At 37.7% G+C, this 19,910-nt stretch overlaps 1 protein-coding gene across 6 annotated transcripts in view; it reads left to right on the forward strand.

The window, feature by feature from the left end:
* LOC144067843 (neurexin-2-like) overlaps positions 1-18,872 on the forward strand; it is a 163,873-nt gene extending 145,001 nt beyond the window's left edge. For 4 of the 6 annotated variants that reach the window (XM_077591839.1, XM_077591840.1, XM_077591841.1 and 1 more), the window contains 5 exons: positions 3,135-3,306; positions 6,473-6,562; positions 8,823-9,151; positions 13,067-13,151; positions 15,058-18,872. In XM_077591839.1, the coding sequence (XP_077447965.1) occupies positions 3,135-3,306; positions 6,473-6,562; positions 8,823-9,151; positions 13,067-13,151; positions 15,058-15,860 (1,479 nt within the window). In that variant the 3' untranslated portion in view covers positions 15,861-18,872. The remainder of the gene's footprint in view (positions 1-3,134; positions 3,307-6,472; positions 6,563-8,822; positions 9,152-13,066; positions 13,152-15,057) is intronic. The other 2 variants (XM_077591843.1, XM_077591844.1) reach the window with 2 other exon arrangements.
* The last annotated feature ends 1,038 nt before the right edge of the window (positions 18,873-19,910 follow it).

The following is a 19,910-nucleotide window of genomic DNA, read 5'->3' on the forward strand; positions in this document are numbered from 1 at the left end:
AGACGAGATCGGTTTTACAAAAATGTACTTTTTTCTTTTAAAAAAATTCCCATACAAAAGCTGCGGCACGGCGTACACAATTTGAAACGATCAAAAAATGTATAAAATACAGGAAAAATGTTGTTAGGTATGTTTCCGTGTAAAATGTTACTCTACTTACACAAATTCAAGTTATAAACTTCTAAAACTAATTCATTTCGTAAGTGGAGTTACCACTGTGGAGGTGTTTCAGTGCAGCAAAACCGAGTCAAGGTCTCCTCTTAACATTTATCTGCACCTATTTTATGTCAAGCGTGAGATAATGAACAATTGTCAAGGCAAAGACAGATAACGGCAATAGCGAATCCGCAAAGTTGATCTCATGTCAGCCAAATGACTTTACAGTACATCTATCTGTGTTTGTACTGAACACTGCTCTTTTTTTATTATATTTATTTTTTATTCAGGTTTTTTTTCTTGCTAATATCTCTTTTGCCAGCCAGGAAGCCATTTGCCACTAAGTGAACCGTTATCTAGCCTTGAGGCTAAATTAAGGCAAATAAATTATGTTTCAGACAAAGGAAGATAAACTGTCAACTATTGCGATGGGTCATTAAGTCATTTCTGTTTTTTTCCTGCATATCTTTAGAAGAGGGAGATTTTAGAATGTCATGTCTTTGCAGACTCACAAATAGCAAAGTAAAATTAAAATTGTTGTGTTGGACCATGCGGGTTCAAATTGGACCTTCAAATCTGAAATTAATGATCATTTTTTAGGGCATTACAAAACATTTATCTCAATTCCTGATATAATGATGTGTAATGATAACCCAAACAAACAAAACAAAACGCATGCACTCATCTCACTTCTTTGATTTTAATTTAACATAATGATAACAATATTCTAAAAAGACTACATTGAACAAACAATGAAAAAGTTTTGTGGTCATTAGTTAATGAGAAAATTCCGATTTTTTTGTTTTCCCACTTTGCAATAGTCTCCTCATATTACATATCTTTGTGAAGGCTGCTTCACATATACGTATGTAATTAATTACTGAACCCAGAGTTGACAGTTCTGCCGTAAATATCCTCAGCGGGATGTCGGAGGTCTCTCAACACACTTCACACTTTCAAATGTTGCACCAACCACGTCAGCATGAAAAATTATATCACATTTATAATGATTCCAGCACTATTTTGCATACGATTAGAGGGCGAACAACGCTTTAAGACAGCTTTTACATCACGCCACAGCAGCCACCTCAGAGGGAAGAACACTTATATTTCTGTCTGCACGTTCAGCCAGTCATTCAATTTCCTTGAAAATGAGGAGGGGAAACGATATAATATGGCACAAATCTCAGAATAAGTTCAAGAGGAACCACGCAACTGTGACAGGAAAGCTCCAAATTCCCAAATATATAAAGCCCTAGGAAGTGCTTAAGACATGTACACCTTGTCTGTGAAGACAGTAAATATTGGAGTGTCACAGAGGAATAGCGCATTTTCATATCAACAAAATTCTACTCCCACCCAATTTGCCAGCATTTCCTCTGTCTTTTTGAAGGCGCCATATTGCAGCTGGAGTTGGAAGAAAGCCCCGCATCCTCTGCATATCTTATTCCACCCGCCCGAGAGACAAAAGCCATATGCAAGCTGAACTTGCTTATTATAATGATTATTAATCGTCTGCACGACATAGAACTGTGCACAACTGACATTATTATTAGAGTCACGTCACTGCCTGTCAACAAGCCTCTCTAATGAACTGTTAGCATCCCACTGGGTTGTTTCATGTGCCGCAAAATATACTCGTTGAACACTTTATTAGGTACAAGCGCGCATTGTATTGATATTCAGATGATATAAAAGAAATATCTCGGCGTCATGCTGTAAATGTAGACCGTGTCTCAAAAAGATATTGGACACTGTAATCATTTTCATATTGCTAATTTAAAAGTAAGACAAGTTAGAATCATTATATTTATTTGAGCAGTTTCCGCTGTTGGCCAAGCAGTTGTGCAAATTGCGATTTTGACATCATCAGTTTGACCTTGTATGGCAGTCAGGTGGTGCACAGGAAACTGACGGTTTGCTACCAGTGCCCCCCAAAGGCTATATTGGGAAGCAGCTTTGACCTTTGTAGAAGGTTGTCAGTAGCAGACAAGAGAAGGGGGAAGGGGGAGACTTGGTGGGGTAAAGGAAGAGCAGCAGGATTGTGTCAGGATTGATCCACATCATGCAACCTGAGCTGGCGGCTCAGAGGAAACGATGCTGAACCCTTAAGAAAGAGCTTAACATACTGCCCACGTCACAAATGATATGCCTACACTAGCCCAGCAAGGTTTTTGGTCTCAGCATCCTCATCTAGCTAAAGGACGTTTTTTTAACCACAAATTCACTTAATTTTGTCAGCTTTTTTTTGTGAAAAGGGGTGTAGAAAAACAGTTGTTGTCTCTTTTTTTTGGTTTTTTCCCATAATGCAAAAGCTGGAAGTAGAATTTAAACTGTACAGATAGGTGGATTGTAGTACCTACAATTGTGTTTCTTTGCTCCAGGCTACAGAAGCACTGTCCAATGAAATTGGACTTTTGGTCACTGGGGCAGTTAATGAGTGCTCATATTTTACATTCCACACTAAGCGAGCTTTTTAATGTTATGCATTCTGATTTAAAAAAAAAAAAAAATTATTTATACATAATTTTGTATTTTTATTCTAGAATAATTATTTATTGGATTGAATTGGTGGTTTATTAGAATATATTGTATATATTATTTGTTGTTTTTTTTACAATAATATTGGATATGGGTAAGCATTTCTGAGACAATACATCTCCCACTAAAAATTGTCCCAAATTCACAAACAGAGCAAAACTTGCAGTTGCACTAACATCAAAATGCCTCGTTTTTTAAACTCAAGCGCAGTTCTGCTTCTCATGAAAAGAGAGCAACAAGTCAAACGTTTCAAGGAACAAATATTAGAAGTTAGGCTCGTAAATGTAGGCCAGTGTGTCTACTCACGCATCATCAAACACTGTTTAAAGTGATAAACAACAGACATCAAGAGGATTTCCTCCATCATGTGTGTTTTGAATTATTATTTTTTAAATCCTTGGCAGCGGCGCTCGTTATTCATACTTTGTTACCTGCAGGACCAAGGCAAAATCGGTGTCATTTTCAACGTGGGGACGGACGACATCACCATTGATGAGCCCGCTGTCATGGTAAATGACGGCAAGTACCACGTTGTACGCTTCACACGCAGCGGTGGCAATGCCACCCTCCAAGTGGACAACTATCCGGTCATTGAGCGCTACCCTCCAGGTAAGACTAAACACAGTGATTGCCTACTAAATGAAGCTGAGCCCATTGCATGTTTGCCTCAAGGTCAATCACCGAATGATTGGAGGTTTGAATTCTCCGCTCTCAGTTGCGTATCACTCTCGGAGCCCTCTATTAAGTTGCCGCCCACACATCTATGGTGGACCTTTCATGCTGCATAAACAATCGCTCAATATGATACTGACACATGGGCCTAAAACTACATTGCTAAGTATATCCTTGAGTTAAAAAGACTTTCACCAGCAGCTGTCATTCCTGCGATTGTTTTTCTTCCTCAAACGGATAAGCAAACAAACTCAAAGCAGTACATTAAAAGCTGCTATTTTCTCCTCACCTCTGTTCAAAAAAAATTTTGCTTTGCTTTTATACTCATCTAGTTAAAGTAGTGGATTTACCGCCATAAATACCTAATACGAAGTCTTCCATACATGAATCGTTTCATCTCAAGTTTGGTGGGTGCGGCTTCTAGTCAGGTACAGCTTTTCGTATGTCGAGCTTTTCGTAACTCGAGCGAACGTTTCCCATTGAAACGAATTGAAAACAAATTAATTCGTTCCAACCCTCTGAAAAAACACCAAAAACAGAATATTGGATTGGAAAAAATGTTTTATTTCTTCTAATTTGCCATCTATTGACAAAGTAATAAATAACTAGTGGTTTAATAGTAATAAAATGTGTTTAATAGATGTAAAATTAGACGCATTTCGCGGAGGGCAGAGACAACGACACACACGGAGGCGGAGCGGGGGGCTGTTCGGAGGGACTTTATCCACGGCACTCGTAAACGAACAAACAAATTTAAATTAACTTGGATAAATATATAGAGACACACTCAAACATACGTTTAATGTAACTTTACACAAAACTGAATTCTTGTTTTGTCTTAATCTTTTGTTACCTTCGTTTTCCGGGTTAGCGGTTTGCCACGCCTCCACCCTCACGTTCGCTATCGATGGACTGTTTGCTGTTGTATTTCCTTCAAAAAAATGATGCACACAAATATCCTCACAATAGGATAACGCACGACCACTTGCCAACAAGAAATAGTCTTCAAAGAACAATCGCGGGAGCTTCTTTCCTTAGAAAGAATAACAGGAAATGTAATAGCTGAGCTTACCCACAAATTGATTGTGGGTAATGAAGTTTTATTCTGAGAAAGGGTGCCATTGCCTATGGGTGTTGTGTGCACAAGTATACTTCATTACCCAGAAAGCACTCTTTTTGCCCGCGCATGCGTGTTGTGCGTTTCCTGGTCGAAATGAATAAATCGTTCAGTCCTCGTAGATATAGTAGTTATACACGAAAGAGATGCAGCAAAAAAAGACAGTGCGCTACAATGATAAACAGCTTATCATGTCATGGCCACCTGGCTTGGTCGCATCTCGAAGTTTTAATCGTATCGCGAGTGAATTATTCGATCGAAATTTTCGTCGTACCACGAGGTACCACTGTACATTGAAATTTCGGAAATGACAGTACTCTATGGAGTTTACTGTACTGGAGCTACTGTAATTGTGCGCAAAAAAAGACAAATTGATTCTCTCGTGGAAAAATCCAGTGGAAATATTCTTACGCTTGGCGAGACATTTTGTTATTAACTCAACTCCATGTATACGCTAGATCTATACACGTAAAACAAACCTACAGATAATATATTCATCGGAACCTCAATTTAAACCCAAAAGGGATTAAGGCTTGCCGCTCATGTATTTGCATGCCTCATTTGCATGCAGATTGAAAAGGGAAGCGCAAACTGCTTTCATGTAATCACGCTGGCTGCTCTTTAACCTGCTCTGAACCTGGTCGACCTTCTTCAGAGCAGGTGCACCAGCAAGCACAGCGGGAGAAAATTCCGTCTCCGTCTCCAGCTGCTGGTTACAGTACGCACAAACCCAAAAATCTTCAATAAATTGTGAACTCATTGATTCCCATTTAGCAATCAGCGTTTTCATTATATGACTTGAATGAGGATATTTTCCCCCCAACATTAACAATCTGAGAAGACTTGTTATGTAAGAAGGCTAGAACACATTCTCAGTGACTTAAACTGTCGTGTATGTCGCCACCTCTTCCATGTTGCACCGTAATCTTAATCCTATTTATTTATTCATTACCAACCCCTGACAACATTGGCTGACTTTAGCCTGTTTATCTTTATATATGCATCTCTTCATTTATGTATGAGTTAATATTTCTTCGCATCTTCATTATCTGCATTTGTTTTGAAAAAACTCACTCTGCTGACGCGTAAGTTTACACTGCATTTTCCCCCAAGTCAAATCACTTGTCTTTGATGTATTATGTACAATGTTTTCGTTGTCCAATAAAAAGCATGCAAATTAAAAGATATATATAACCCAAAACAATTTTCATTTTTTCCCATCATTAAGAATAAAAAAAAATATTGGAAACGGACACTGCATTTTATTGGACAGTATTTAAATCTTTATATATATATATATATATATATATATATATATATATATATATATATACATATATATAAACATATATACATATATACACATATATACAAATACATACACATATATACATATATATACACATATATACATATACATATATACACATATATACACATATATACATATATATACACATATACATATATATATACACATATATATATATACACATATATACATATATATATACATATATATATACACATATATACACATATATACATATATATACACATATATATATACATATACATATATATACATACACACATATATATACATATATATAATATTTATTATGAAATTTCAACAATGTTTTTTTCTTCTTATATCTTCTGCCAGACTAACTGTTTTTCTGAGTGTTTTTATATGTCTGCTTTTTCATGCTGCTAACTTGAATTAACCATTTTATATATAAACCTGTGTGTCCTGTGGTTAAAATAGCTAAACAATACTAACTAGTGTAGCTATAAACAGCCTAAACATGACTTCTCTAACTGTTGCTCTTAAAAATCGAATAACTCTCAGTAAAGATACGTTTTAAGTGGCAGATGCTTAACCAACTTGTTAAAGGTGTTAGCCATCATCACTCTGTTTCTAACCCTGTGATCTTTCAGCTTGCAGACGTTAACCTTTAACCTGTCTCTCCAAATTCTCTGAAGGACACTATGATAATGAACGACTGGCTATTGCTAGGCAAAGAATCCCATACAGACTCGGTCGGGTAGTTGACGAGTGGCTACTCGATAAAGGTAAAAAAAATAATTGATTGGTTAATTAATCCTTGAACTAACTAGTGATTAACCTTCCCCCAAGTGAGGCGCAGCACCACCAGACAATGGTGACAAGGGTCATCTAAGCCAATTGTATAATAGTCCCCATTTACTGTAATTGGACACTGATTTTGGACAGCCAAATCATAGCAGTGGAAAATATTGTTAAATATTTACTTCCTTGTCACCCTTGCACCTTGTGGCGTAGCTGCTCCCTTAAACAGATATTAAACAGATCAACTAAAAAGACATAACCCATACCCAGCCCCCCATGGCCCCCTTTAACCACTGCATTAACTTATGAAGGTTTACTATGGCTACGCTGAAAAGAGAAACAATGATAATATATAAATAAATATATCTATCAAAGATGTCATTGGATTATGAGAATAAAGTTGTCTTTTGGAGGTCAAGATGGAAATATGAATTTTTCATTGTGAGGATAATAAGAAGTCATAATATATATTCAAAGCGATGATGCAATAGAAGAAAAGTACTTTATTGCGTGGCATGTCATTTTTGAGAATAAAATCACAATTTCTAGCTAGAACAAGAATGTCCAAATTTTACCAGAATAAAATGGCAGTCCAGAAGACCTTTGAACCAAATGAAATAATAACATATGATACTTTTCCATCCATTAGCTCAACTTTATTCTCATAATATTTAAAACACATTACATTTTTTAATCAATACCTTAATAGAACTTAAAGATAAAATAGCTTTTTCTTGTAATATTCCAATTGTATCCTCATGATTTTTCTTCTCAGCGTGGCTCTAACATCCCTTCATCCTAACTAGATGTATAAATGTGTGTAATAATTTGTTTTTAATCTTTAAAATGTGCTCAGACCGTAGAATATAGCCTAAACATCCTTCCTCCTTCCTTTTAAACCGATGGAAGCAAAACCTCTCGATGTGATGCCCTTAAATGAACCGCTCCCCTCCTCTTGTTCCCAGTGGCCCTTTGTTGTTGGCTCCGTCCGTGTATGCACTACAGTGACCATGTCACAGTCCCCTAGCTTCAGTTTAGCCTGTGACAAAAGAGCCCTGACAGGCTGCTGAAATGGATCACTGTTTGCAGCCACCAACTTTGCTAATAAGTATTCTCCTGAAACAGGCCCATTACTGCGGTTCTTTCGCTGATGTAGCTTATCAGTGTAGCTGCTGTCAGCGGCGCTGTTACAAGACATTGTCCCTCTCAGGAGCTAAAACAATTGGACTGGGGGAGAGCTCCGAGTTTTAATGACTGCGGAATTCACTAGCCGATGGAGTTTAAGCCTTCATTTTGGGCGATTTTTTTTTTTTCCCTGCCGCACTAATAAGTGACTTCACTGACTTTAGTCATGGCCTCTATTTGGTCATGTTGAAGGGGTAAATAACGATCCAGTTTAACAAGGTACACGGTCGATTGGTCGCCGATCTTTTGGTCGCCGGTCTTTTGGTCGCCGGTCTTTTGGTCGCCCGCAAGGTTATTGATAATTACCATTTAAATCGTTGCTCAAATTCCCTAAATACAAACTGCAAATTACTATTTAGTCATACTTAATGCCCTAGTAATGATTAGGCTAAAGAAAAGCTCCAAATTTCCCAGACTTTTATTGTTTTTTGTTGGAGAACTTGCTAAGACCCTGACGGACGTACCTTCCTAAGGGGAAAACTTATGTACATACAAACTCTTATACACTCACACGTTGGCTCAGTGAAACTGCTCATAGCCATTGTTGGCTTTTATTGATGCGTAGACTGTGTTGTTTTACCTTGTTTTGTCGTCGGTCTTTTGGTCGTCGGTCTTTTGGTCGCCGGTCTTTTGGTCGCCGGTCTTTTGGTCGCCCGCTGTCGCGCCGACCAAAAGACCGGCGACCAAAAGACCGCGACCAAAAGACCGGCGACCAAAAGACGGCGACCAAAAGACCGGTGACCAATCGACCGCACACGGTTTAACAAAGACCAATCCCTCTCTGATATCAGGCTGTGAGAAATCAAATTTTAGCTTGTCGAAATGCGCAAAAAGGGACCTATAAATAAATAAGCGGCTCCTCTTTTTTTATTGCAAACCGCATGATTAAAGTCTAAATCCCCTCGCCCGTTAACCTATAAATAGTGAATAGTGAATGACTAAATGTCACTAACAACAGCCCGGTTGAACTGTCTTCCGAAGAACACACGTGACATTTTCATGAACGCGTCACCTTTTTTTCTCTCCCTTCCTATCGACTTCTCGCCGCCTGGCTTGTAGGGAGACAGCTGACCATCTTTAACAGCCAAGCCGCCATTAAAATCGGCGGCCAGGACAAGGCTCGGCCCTTCCAGGGTCAGATTTCTGGCCTCTACTACAACGGGCTGCAGGTGCTCAAATTAGCGGCGGAGAACGACCCCAGCGTGCAGGTGGAGGGAAACCTCCGGCTGGTAGGCGACGCGCTCTCTGTGCTGACTACCGACACGACCTCCGCCACCCCGCTGGCGGTGTCCGATATGTCCACCACCATCATGGAGACCACGACTACGATGGCGACGACCACCACCCGCAGGCAGCGGTCGCCCAGCTTGAGGGACAGCATCTCTAAGGTAGGGGAGTAAGAATGATGGAGAAATAAATCCCACTAGGGCATCTTTGTCACAGCCACATTGTAGTCATGATTTCCTCTGGAAGGAAAACTAGGGCTGCTATGATGAATTCACTAATGGAAGATCAATTGAGTCAATAACTATTTTGACATTCCGTATATCATTTCAACACATTGGTTACCAAAAAATTGCTTTTTAAATTTGGGGCTCATAATAGAATATGTATTTTTTTTATTTTGTCATTATTTTATCTTAAGGGGGTGGTTCTAAATAGTCTCTTTTTTTAATATTTCTTTTTTGTTTTTGTTTTTTTTTAGTACGTGTAAATCTATTTATTTTATGTCAATATCATTTCAAGACATTGTTTACCGAAAATTAGCTTTTTAAATTTGGGGCTCACAATAGCATATGTATCTTTTTATTTTGTCATTATTTTATCTTAAGGGGATGGGTAGAAATATTCCCGTTTTAAATTTATCCTTTTTTTTGTTTTGTTTTTTGAGTAAGTGTAAATCTCTTTATTTTATTCAACATATTGTTTGTATATATTGATTTTCTTTATTTTTTATGAAAAAAAAACTCAAGAGATAAATATTTTATCACTTCTCTATTTTGTTTAGTTTTCTTTTGTTAGTTTTTTTTATTTAAAATCGAAAGATGAAAAAAATTGAAAAATTGATGTTTCATATTTCTTTCATTGATTTTTTTTCGAAAGGAAAAACAGCAAATACTTGTACAAATACTACAAATATTTCTTCAGTGCTCAAGATTATTTTGAGTACTACAGAAATTTTATTGAAATTCAATTTTCCAAAAATATATGTTTCTTTCATTGATTTAAATTTCACAGGCCATAGAAAATGGTGTGGGGGTCCGATCAAAAGACCAAGCACATATTCCACGTCTGTTTTTACTAGCCCACCCAGCCTTCCGTGGGGAATTACCCAACTTAATCTATCTTTTGATACCACAGCTCTCACATTGCAATTATAAAACCATCAATACTAAACAAAAACGCCAACGCAATAACAGGGCAAAAGTGTCCATTGTACATTATTTGGAGCAGTCCGGGATCAATATTTATCTAATAACGTGCCAAAAGCATTTCATTTATGAGTTGGCGCTAGGGAGATTCATCATCACTTATCTTTTGTAGCATTTGCCTTAGGCTGGTCATTTTTTTTCCCAAGTCATAAAAGAGTGTTTATCTCTTACAACCAGCACATTAAGAAATCTCTCAATCTCAAAAGAGGTGGTCTCAAAGGTACAGTATTCGAAATAAGCTGTATTAAGGGCATACTGTAAAGAAGTTACCAGTAAATACAGAATTTTTAACTGAATATCAGCTCATACCTCTTCCTACAGTACCGTCTTTCCAATCTTAAGATTTTAACCACTTTACAGCCTTCTGATGAATTGGATTGGATTGGATTGGATAACTTTATTCATCCGTATTCAGGAAATTTCGTTGTCACAGTAGCAAGAGGGTGAGGATGCAGAAATAGGAAAGGCATTTTGGACATAAATAGATAGGTAATAAGTAAGTTAATAAATAAATACATGAATAAATATATAAATAAATAAGCGTGTTGCTGAAATATATATATATATATATACTATATATAGTATATATATATACTATATATATACTATATATATATATACTATATATATATATATATATATATATATATATATATATATATATATATATATATATATATACCATATATATATATCAGTGGCGGTCCGTGCATTTTCTCGTAGCGCCTTCAACGGGTAAAATCCACTAGCAGCATTTAATGATTAAAAACAAATACTGAATGAAAGGAAGCTAACAGACAATTTGGAATTATTTATTTAAGTATTGATGGACAAAATATAATATATGATTCAGATATTTCTTAGGCCAGCAGAGAAGGCCTTGAAGGCCCGAACAGCCATACATATACATACACATACATAAGCACATATATATATATATATATATATATATATATATATATATATATATATATATATATATATATATATATATATATATATACATACATATAGATGTACATGCATGCATACGGTAGGTCTTAACACACAAGAATGAGCCAATCAGGAGAAGGGACTACTGTCTGAAATTAACTTAATTTCCTCGTTAAAAGACCAGCAAAACACGTTTTTTTGTACAGGAAACAATGTTTTTGCGAGCGTACGGTGTAGTCTTCATCCAATCAGCAGCTGTATATTTTTAAAGTTTCTCCCCTAAAAAAAGGTCTTAAATGATCTTACCTGATTTATATGTGCAATATATTTGTAGCAGATATATGGAACAATTACTCGCATATACGGAGTTGATGCAATACTATTTCATTGGTATTGTTTATGCCATTTACATACTTGGCGCTGCCTGTTAGCGTGCTTTGTGTACTTTAAAGGGTTGCCATAATAATGCAGATAATATGACATGCTGTTTTTGTAACCAATGGCACACTATGAGAGAAATATTCAAAGGCAAATCCAAATGAGTAACATTTCATTTCTCATTGTGTGACTCCAATATTAAGACTAATTAAAATTTCAAGGTCTAACTCTCACAGGAGGCTTAAATTTTAAAGTCTTTTATGTGCCAGTTCAATTGCGCATGGGTGTGTGCTGTGTTTTACTGCGACTTGAGACCAAAGGTATTGTTAAAGCTTGAAATTGGACTCAACCTTTCGAAGCCTCTTTAGATGTAAAACATTAGTTAATATTATGCTGTAGCAACACACTGTTTTTCTACCAAGTGTTAGCCCAAGTCGGAGTAAACGGAACAGTTTTATGTTTGGATAACTTAATTCCTCCCGTATTTGGGAAATTTCGTTGTCACAGTAGCAAGAGGGTGAGAATACAGAAATAGGAAAAGCATTTTAGACATAAATAGATAGGTAATAAGTAAGTTAATAAATAAATACACGAATAAATATATAAATAAATAAGCATGTTGCTGAAATATATATATATATATATATATAGTGTATATATATGTATATATATAGTATCTATATATATATATATGTGTGTATATATATACATATACACATACGTGTACATAAACATATATATATATATATATATATATATATATATATGTATACATACACACACATATAAGCACATATATACATACATACACATATAAGCACATATATACATACATACACATAGATGTACATGCATGCATGCATACGGTAGGTCTTAACACTCGGCCATTTTTTTGTTAAAGAGCCTGACAGCTGATGGGAGTAAGGATCTGCGGAAGCGCTCATTCCTGCAATGAGGGTGCCGCAGTCTATTGCTAAAAGAGCTTTGGAGGGACTCCACAGACTCATGCAGGGGGTGGGAGGGGCTGTTCATGATGGACATCATCCTGGTCAGCATCCTCCACTCTCCCACTTCCTCCACAGAGTCCAACGGACAGCCCAGAACAGAGCTGGCCCTCCTGACCCGCTTATTCAGCCTGCCTCTTTTATATTAGTCATAGTCATCCACATCAACAGTCCATTCACTCTGCAAGTTTAGATTGAAGTTGCCGCTTGTTGGCCTATTTAAACCTATTTCTGAGAAATCATGTTGATTTTGCATGATAGGTTTCATTTTTCTCTGTTGCAACTTACACAAAAGCAAATGAAAAGCTTTTCTTAGCCGTGTTGGAATTTTATATTCGACAGAAATGCTTTCTCTTTCTCTAGAACAATCCGCCATGGGGGCAATGAATGAAAAGCAGCCAAATGAGTGCACTTTTTTCCTCTTGATTCCTTCACTAGCATTAAAAAAACATTAACTGCTATATTTCTTCTTTATAAACCACGTAGAGAATAAGCTCATATCAGAAAAGCAGGACTTTGTTTGTAAAATCTGCTTTTTCTCCGCATACACACACAGCCGCAGAACTCCGATGATATTCTCGTGGCATCGGCCGAGTGTCCAAGTGATGATGAAGACCTGGAAGAGTGTGAACCGGGAACAGGTGGGTCTTCTGTGGCAAAGATACTGTCCTTGTGGAGTTGCCTCAACCTTAATACAAATTGATTTTTTTACTATAAGGGTCCATCAATGCTCAATTATCCACTGGGTGTAATGCCCACTTGAGCAATTGAACTCCTTGGTGGCAAATTGCTCCACAATATTGCACACTTGTGTAGCAATTTAGTGATTCCCAATGAATTATATCAATTTTTATAACAGTTTCCGCTCTTTTCCTTTAATATTGGGTAGCCTTCTGAATCACTCATAGCTGGAGGTCTTGTTTAAAAAAAACATGCTTCACTCTTTCCACAATCCATAAAAAATAAAATACTCGGGAGCGCATAATTTTGTCATCTTGATCGATAGGATGCTTAGAGGATAGCTTTTGTTTTTACCTTCAAAAATTGCCTTAAGTGTTGCTAACTATTTGAGAGTTAAATCTTGTCTTCTCTTACTGGCCACATGTAAAGCAGGTACATCAATCATAAGTGGCGGTGGGGACATAAGTAAGGGGGGCTTAATACTGTACTGCATTACATTATAGGATTCATGAATAAAATAATCACTGATGCAGAATTGACCATGTGCTACTGTTGCATCTTAGTCAAATCATATTGGACTTTTTCTTCTGGTAATCATTCAACTGGAATCATAAAAGTGATTAAATGTTTTGTCTTCCTCTAATTACCTGGATCACTTATCGTGTAGAATTGTACTAAATTCTCTCGAGAGCAATCTGTGCGTTTATAGTGTTGTTAAGAGTGAATGATAGCAGAGTTTATGGCACTGAAAGTGCCGCAATTTAAAGAGTTTTCCCATATGAAGCACCCTCAATAATTAACAGGACCTTTGCAGCTCTAAACTGGCTGTGATGCATCTTAAGATGTGGAAAATATATAGCACAAATAACTTGATTAGTTGGAATAAAATCAAAATGGTACCGGATGACATTATGATTGGTTGATTTGGAGTTTAGGGAATGGGCTACCTATGTGTATAACATGTGGATCTTTGGTTTCTCCTTAAAGGTGCTATGTTATACCACAGAAACTTACTTTAAAATGATAGCAGATCATATTTTGTAGATAAATCAATCTAAAGTGAGGGAAAAGGCTTCATCATGAAATAATATTCTAATTAGTCTTCAATTCTCCCTTGGCCCCGCCCACTAGGAAAATCTAACAGATGATAATGCCACTCCTAAAATGAGCTAAAGACTTGCTATGTGCTCGGATTCTATCCATCTAGGCTGTTTGCTTCTTGCCATGTGTCCATTTGTCATTCTGTCAACGACAAGGGTCATCAATTCTGGTTGTGATGTCACAACCAGAATTGATGAAAAAAATGTGGGCGTTCCCTAATTAATTTTTCCACTTGGAATACCTATTAAATGTGGAGAAACGGCAAGATTTAATTCATTTTCTTTATGTTGAAGCACATTAATGCATTCATTTTCTTTTTTTATAGCACCATTAGAATGCACTGCCACTGATTTAACCCCATTTTGCTGCCTACACATGCATAAGAAATGTATGGCATTGTAATTATTCAGTGTCTTTATTTGTCCTGTGTTCATTTCCTTCTGGCAGCTTGTTTATTTGTGTTCTGGTGTGAGACTCTTTCAGCATTTATACGCTATCCACCCACACTTTGCCCGCACATATTTTACTCGAGACCAAAGCGGCAGCTCTTATTTTTGTATGACCTCATGCAGTTAATGTTGGCTCTTCTCGCAGTGTAAAATGATCATTAAGGTACAGTGGTTAATGGTAATTTATTTTTACTGATATTCTACTTAATGCGCAGATTGCACTTATATGGTAATGAGCGCAAGTATTCAGGCAGAATTTTAATGCTGTTCTAATTTAGGACCCCCCGCCCCCATACCTTTTCTGTTTCTTTTTTAGGAGGGGAATTAGTGTTGCCTATTATAACAGTGGATTCCCTCGAGCCCCCATCCATCGCCACCCGTTATCCCGTCATCCCTCCTCCCCCTACCCTCCTGTCCCCTCTCGAAACTACCAAAGAGTCTGTGATCGTCCCCCCACATCCTTCCTGTCCCCCAGACCAGGAGGACTGTGGTGACACCGTGGAGGTCTCGGCCTTCGGCTCCGGGGAGATGACAGAATCCGATGATGAAGACTTTTACAATAATAACAACTCCCCCTTGGTCACTGACAGGACAGTCCTTCCGCCGCCTCCCGCAGGTGAAGGCGGAGTCCACAAACCCCGCCCCTTACCCCCCTATGTTCCCACCACCAACCCCAACCAGCTCCACATCCCCGCAGGCAAAATGAACACCCGAGACCAGGTGCTTCTGCCCCCTGCTCCCCCATCCTCCCGAAACACTCCAGGACTAACTTACCCCCCCAATTTTCCCCATGTGCCCACAGCCGACCCCACAGCCTCCGACGAAAAGATCCAACCGGGCGCCGTGGAAGTGATCAGGGAGTCCAGTAGCACCACGGGTATGGTGGTTGGTATCGTGGCTGCTGCTGCTCTCTGCATTCTGATCCTCCTCTATGCCATGTACAAGTACCGCAACCGGGACGAGGGCTCCTACCAGACAGACCAGGGCCACAATTTTGCCAACAATTTTGCGGTGGAAGGCAACGGTGCGGTCGTCAAAGACAAAAGCACAGCGACGGCCTCCGTGGCCAAGGCAATCACAAAGGGCAAAAAGAACAAGGACAAAGAATATTACGTATGAGTAGGCAGCCCAGGACTGAGCGGATGCGAGGGTGCTTCACTTTCCATTCACCGTTAGTCTTTTTTTTCTGATGGGACGGCAGACATTTCACTGGTAACTGAAGCCAACCATCAAACGCAGACTTAATATTAACTTACTCTCACGGTTGCTCAGAAAACATAATGCTGTCGTCCGATACCCACTTCCTGTTGGTTCTGTTTTTTTTTCATGTTGTCAATCAAGGAAGAGACATATCCAGTGTTGCTTTGTATATAGCACGGATATGATGCATTAAGAGGAACCGAAGTCCAGTTCCCTCAGTGTTTACTTTGTAATCTCTGTCGAAAATGTCAGTGTCTGACGTAATGTGGCTTTAGAAAGTCGGCGCAACCTTGTAGTAATTATCATGCAAACTATTAACCTGTGCAATTTAACCCCAATGGCCCAAAAAGCACAAAAATTACAGGAATTAGTATCAGACAAAAGCTTGTGTAAAATCACACCTTGGACAGTGCACAAAGTGTATTCAAGGATCACCAACAAAACAGGAAATCTAAAAGCCCCCTCCCAAAAATAAGCATTTTTAATTACTTAAACCTAGCAAAACCAAAAAAAAGCAAAAATGCAAAAAGAAAAAAAAATCTACTGCAGAGATCTATTGGGAGAAAAAAAAAAACTATCATTTAGCATAAGAACAATGATAACAGAGCCTTGGAACTGTGTGCTTGAGGATTGGATTGATGTGCCTTCATATAATTTGTTCTTTAATTAAAGCATTGAAGTCTTTTTATTTTATTTTGAAGTCTCAATGAATCCTTCAAAAATGTTCCTCCTCTGTGCGAGCCTTGTTTTGTTGATTTGGATCTATGCTTGGGGTCATTCCCATGCTGAAAGGGGGAGCTTTTTCCCCCCAATTTCTCACTGGAACAACACACAAGGCTCTCTCTACCTTGATGAAACCTCCATTTCCAGCAAAAGAAAAACAAGCCCAAATCTATTAACACATGCTTCAGCCTGTATTTTTAATTTCACGCTGCACACTCATAAACAGTTTGCTTCTATTTTTCCTGAACAAATTTGTATTGCCAAAAAACCAACACACAATAAGCCAATATAGTTTTTTTTTTTTTTAATTTCATGTGCAGCACTTGCTAGTTTACAGATATGACACGACCTACTGGTTTCTACCACACAAGTTATTTAATTCTTTATTTTTTTGTCAAACATTAAGATGTTAAACAAATCTGTTGCCTACTTCTGTACAATGTTCCCTCTAATTTTCTGTTTGTCTGGGCAGAAAGACAACCTCCCTGAGCACATTGAGTACTGTGAGCAACATCATCATTGCTCGCTATGGGGACACACCAGTATCACACCTGCCATAAGCAGGTGTATGTCTACTACACATAAATGATTTAGTAATAATAAAATGTAATGATTAATATCTATGAATGGGCGGCCCGGCGGATGAGTGGTTTGCGCGTCGACCTCACAGCTAAAAAAAAATTGGGATTTTATTTGGTGCGCTCCATATGATTTGTTGTGCGCAGAGAAGACGAGAGTAGTGCGCAATTGCGCACGCACACAGCTTAGAGGGAACATTGCTTCTATAACCTTTTTGCAGTAACAAAGTCAAGATCAAACCTAACTACATCAAACCACATTCATCATCAATGGCATTAAATCCCTTCACACATAATTTCTCAATCAATAGTTACAGTAATTTCTCAACGTTGCATAAAAACAATGGTGTAAAAAAATGCACAGGTTCTGGATATTTTTCATTTGGAAAACAAATTTATAGTAGCGCAGGTGCGTTCACTTTCTACAGCCACCGTCTTAAAAGCAGAGCAAAACAGTTGTTTCGTTTTTGTGGCACACGAGGGAAAAAAATGAACCCCTTTCATTTCTGTAACACATAATACATGACGAGGATTTGAAGCCCAGCAGCTTGCCCTGCCTCTGTCCGCAAGAGATGATCCTCATGAAAAATACAGGATGTTTAAAAAGGGATAGCACTCAACACAAGCTGGCTGTTGAACATTGGAGTAAGGCAGATGGAAGTCAGTTTTTTTTCCCGTCTGGTCGGTGTAGCGTTTCATTCAAAATAGGAGTAAATGTGAAAGTTCAGTCGACACCAAGTGAAGGTATATTTGTAAACATTGCTTGTATGTATATATAGAGGCTAGCACATTCAAGAGGCATTTTGGATGCTAAATTACAGAGAAGATTTTAGCGTCTGAGATGCTCGTCCTTCTCCCTTCCCCTCACAGCTTCACGATGATGACCCAAAAACGCTGCGGCCTAACTTTCGGCCCGAGGAACAATTGCCCAAACTTGCTTCTGTGACAATGGAGCCAGCTCACTGTCCATCATGTACCCACCATGAAAAAAAAAAACTGTTAAGGGATGATCAAAAAGCACACAGGAAATGTAAACATATCGTGGAAACATAGATATTCCTTGTAAAGCAGCCAAACATGTATTTGTTTTTTTTCTATCGGTGACTTATTCCGGGAGATGAATAATTGATGATGTGTGAATTGTATTGATATTTCTCTGATATTTCGATGTATCTTGTCATCGCTCCTTTTAACACGTTCTGTTTTAGATTGCCTTTGGCTCGAGACAAAAAGCACACACTCTCCTCTGATAGCTGCAAACATCTTGTGTTCATGCATTATTCATGGCTCAGATTAAGCTGAGAAAACACAAGGATGGGACAAACAAATGTTTTTGTTTCATTGCATTGTGCATTTTATATGTGCTGAATCTGTTACTGAATGGATCTAATAATATAAAGCCATTTCCTCTGTTGGGTTTTGTCTATATTGACTTATTTCAAGCTCTGTGATCCCTTGTTACATTTTTTTTAATTGAAAAGTGCCATTTGACGTGAGCTGCTCTGTGCTCGAAAAACTTTCCATCCCTCACTCATTGCTATTGTATAGTGTTCATGTGAAATGGATCTCAATATGTGTACAGAACGTGCATAAAGATAACAAAAAAATACACTTGATGATATAATTTGTACACACTTGTGTTGTGTGCTGCTTCTTGGATAACAAAAAAAATACACTTTTTAATTATGAGTGCATCAGTCTGAATGTTAGAATTCATAGCTCCACACAGGTTTAGTGTGAGGTCAAAAGTATGATTTATGATTGTATTAAGTCAAGCAATTACAGTTTTAATCAATGCCTGGCTCTGCCAGTACATCATGATGAAATTTAACCTTACTCAAAGGTCGCCCTATTCTTCTAGTGACTAGAGGTGATAAATACAATTCATAATTTCACACTTGGCATCATTTCACATACAAGAAAAAAAGAGGAACATTTTTGTACATGGAAGAATCCCGTTTCATTCAAGTTGCAGGTCATAATATGGTTTACAAATGTCTCTTGCAATGGGGTTTCATCATAGGCTGGCGCTCTTCTCTTTTTTTGCCTAACAGTAATCCCTTTTTCTCCTCAGGCAATTGCTCAGACTTTGGTTGCCAATGTCTACACTTCAACTCAAATTAAAAAAAATAATACTAATAATCAAATGAAGTGTGTTTCATGTTTATATTTTTGGTATTTGTGAATTTAAAAAAATGAAAACATGAATGACAGAAATACATAATATAAAGATACGTATAAAGAGGTTGCTCTCCCTTCACAGCTAGTTGAGAGGGAATATATTTTATGCATTGATGATAATTAATACATTATGGCTTCTTGTATGAATTATATATGTTTTTGCTGTGCTCTAGAATTATGACAGCACATCTACATTGCACATATCAGGATAAAATACACAAAGAACTCCAAACAAGTGTAATAAATAAATACATTTCTACAGTTTGAATGACAGTAGGGTAGAAAACAATTTTCAGCACCAGCAATGGATAATCTGCTCCTTGACTACTCCCTGCTGGATAGAGAAAGAATTGTATATACTATTCGTATATAACGACAAACTGGGAGTTAAAGTGTTAAATGTGAGGCAAAAAGACCATGCCCGTGACGTCATAATACCTGACCAATCAGCGCCATGGGAATATCGCGCACTGATTCTTCACTTGAG

The sequence above is a fragment of the Stigmatopora argus genome, chromosome 22, assembly GCF_051989625.1.
Source record: "Stigmatopora argus isolate UIUO_Sarg chromosome 22, RoL_Sarg_1.0, whole genome shotgun sequence".
Classification (NCBI taxonomy): domain Eukaryota; kingdom Metazoa; phylum Chordata; class Actinopteri; order Syngnathiformes; family Syngnathidae; genus Stigmatopora; species Stigmatopora argus.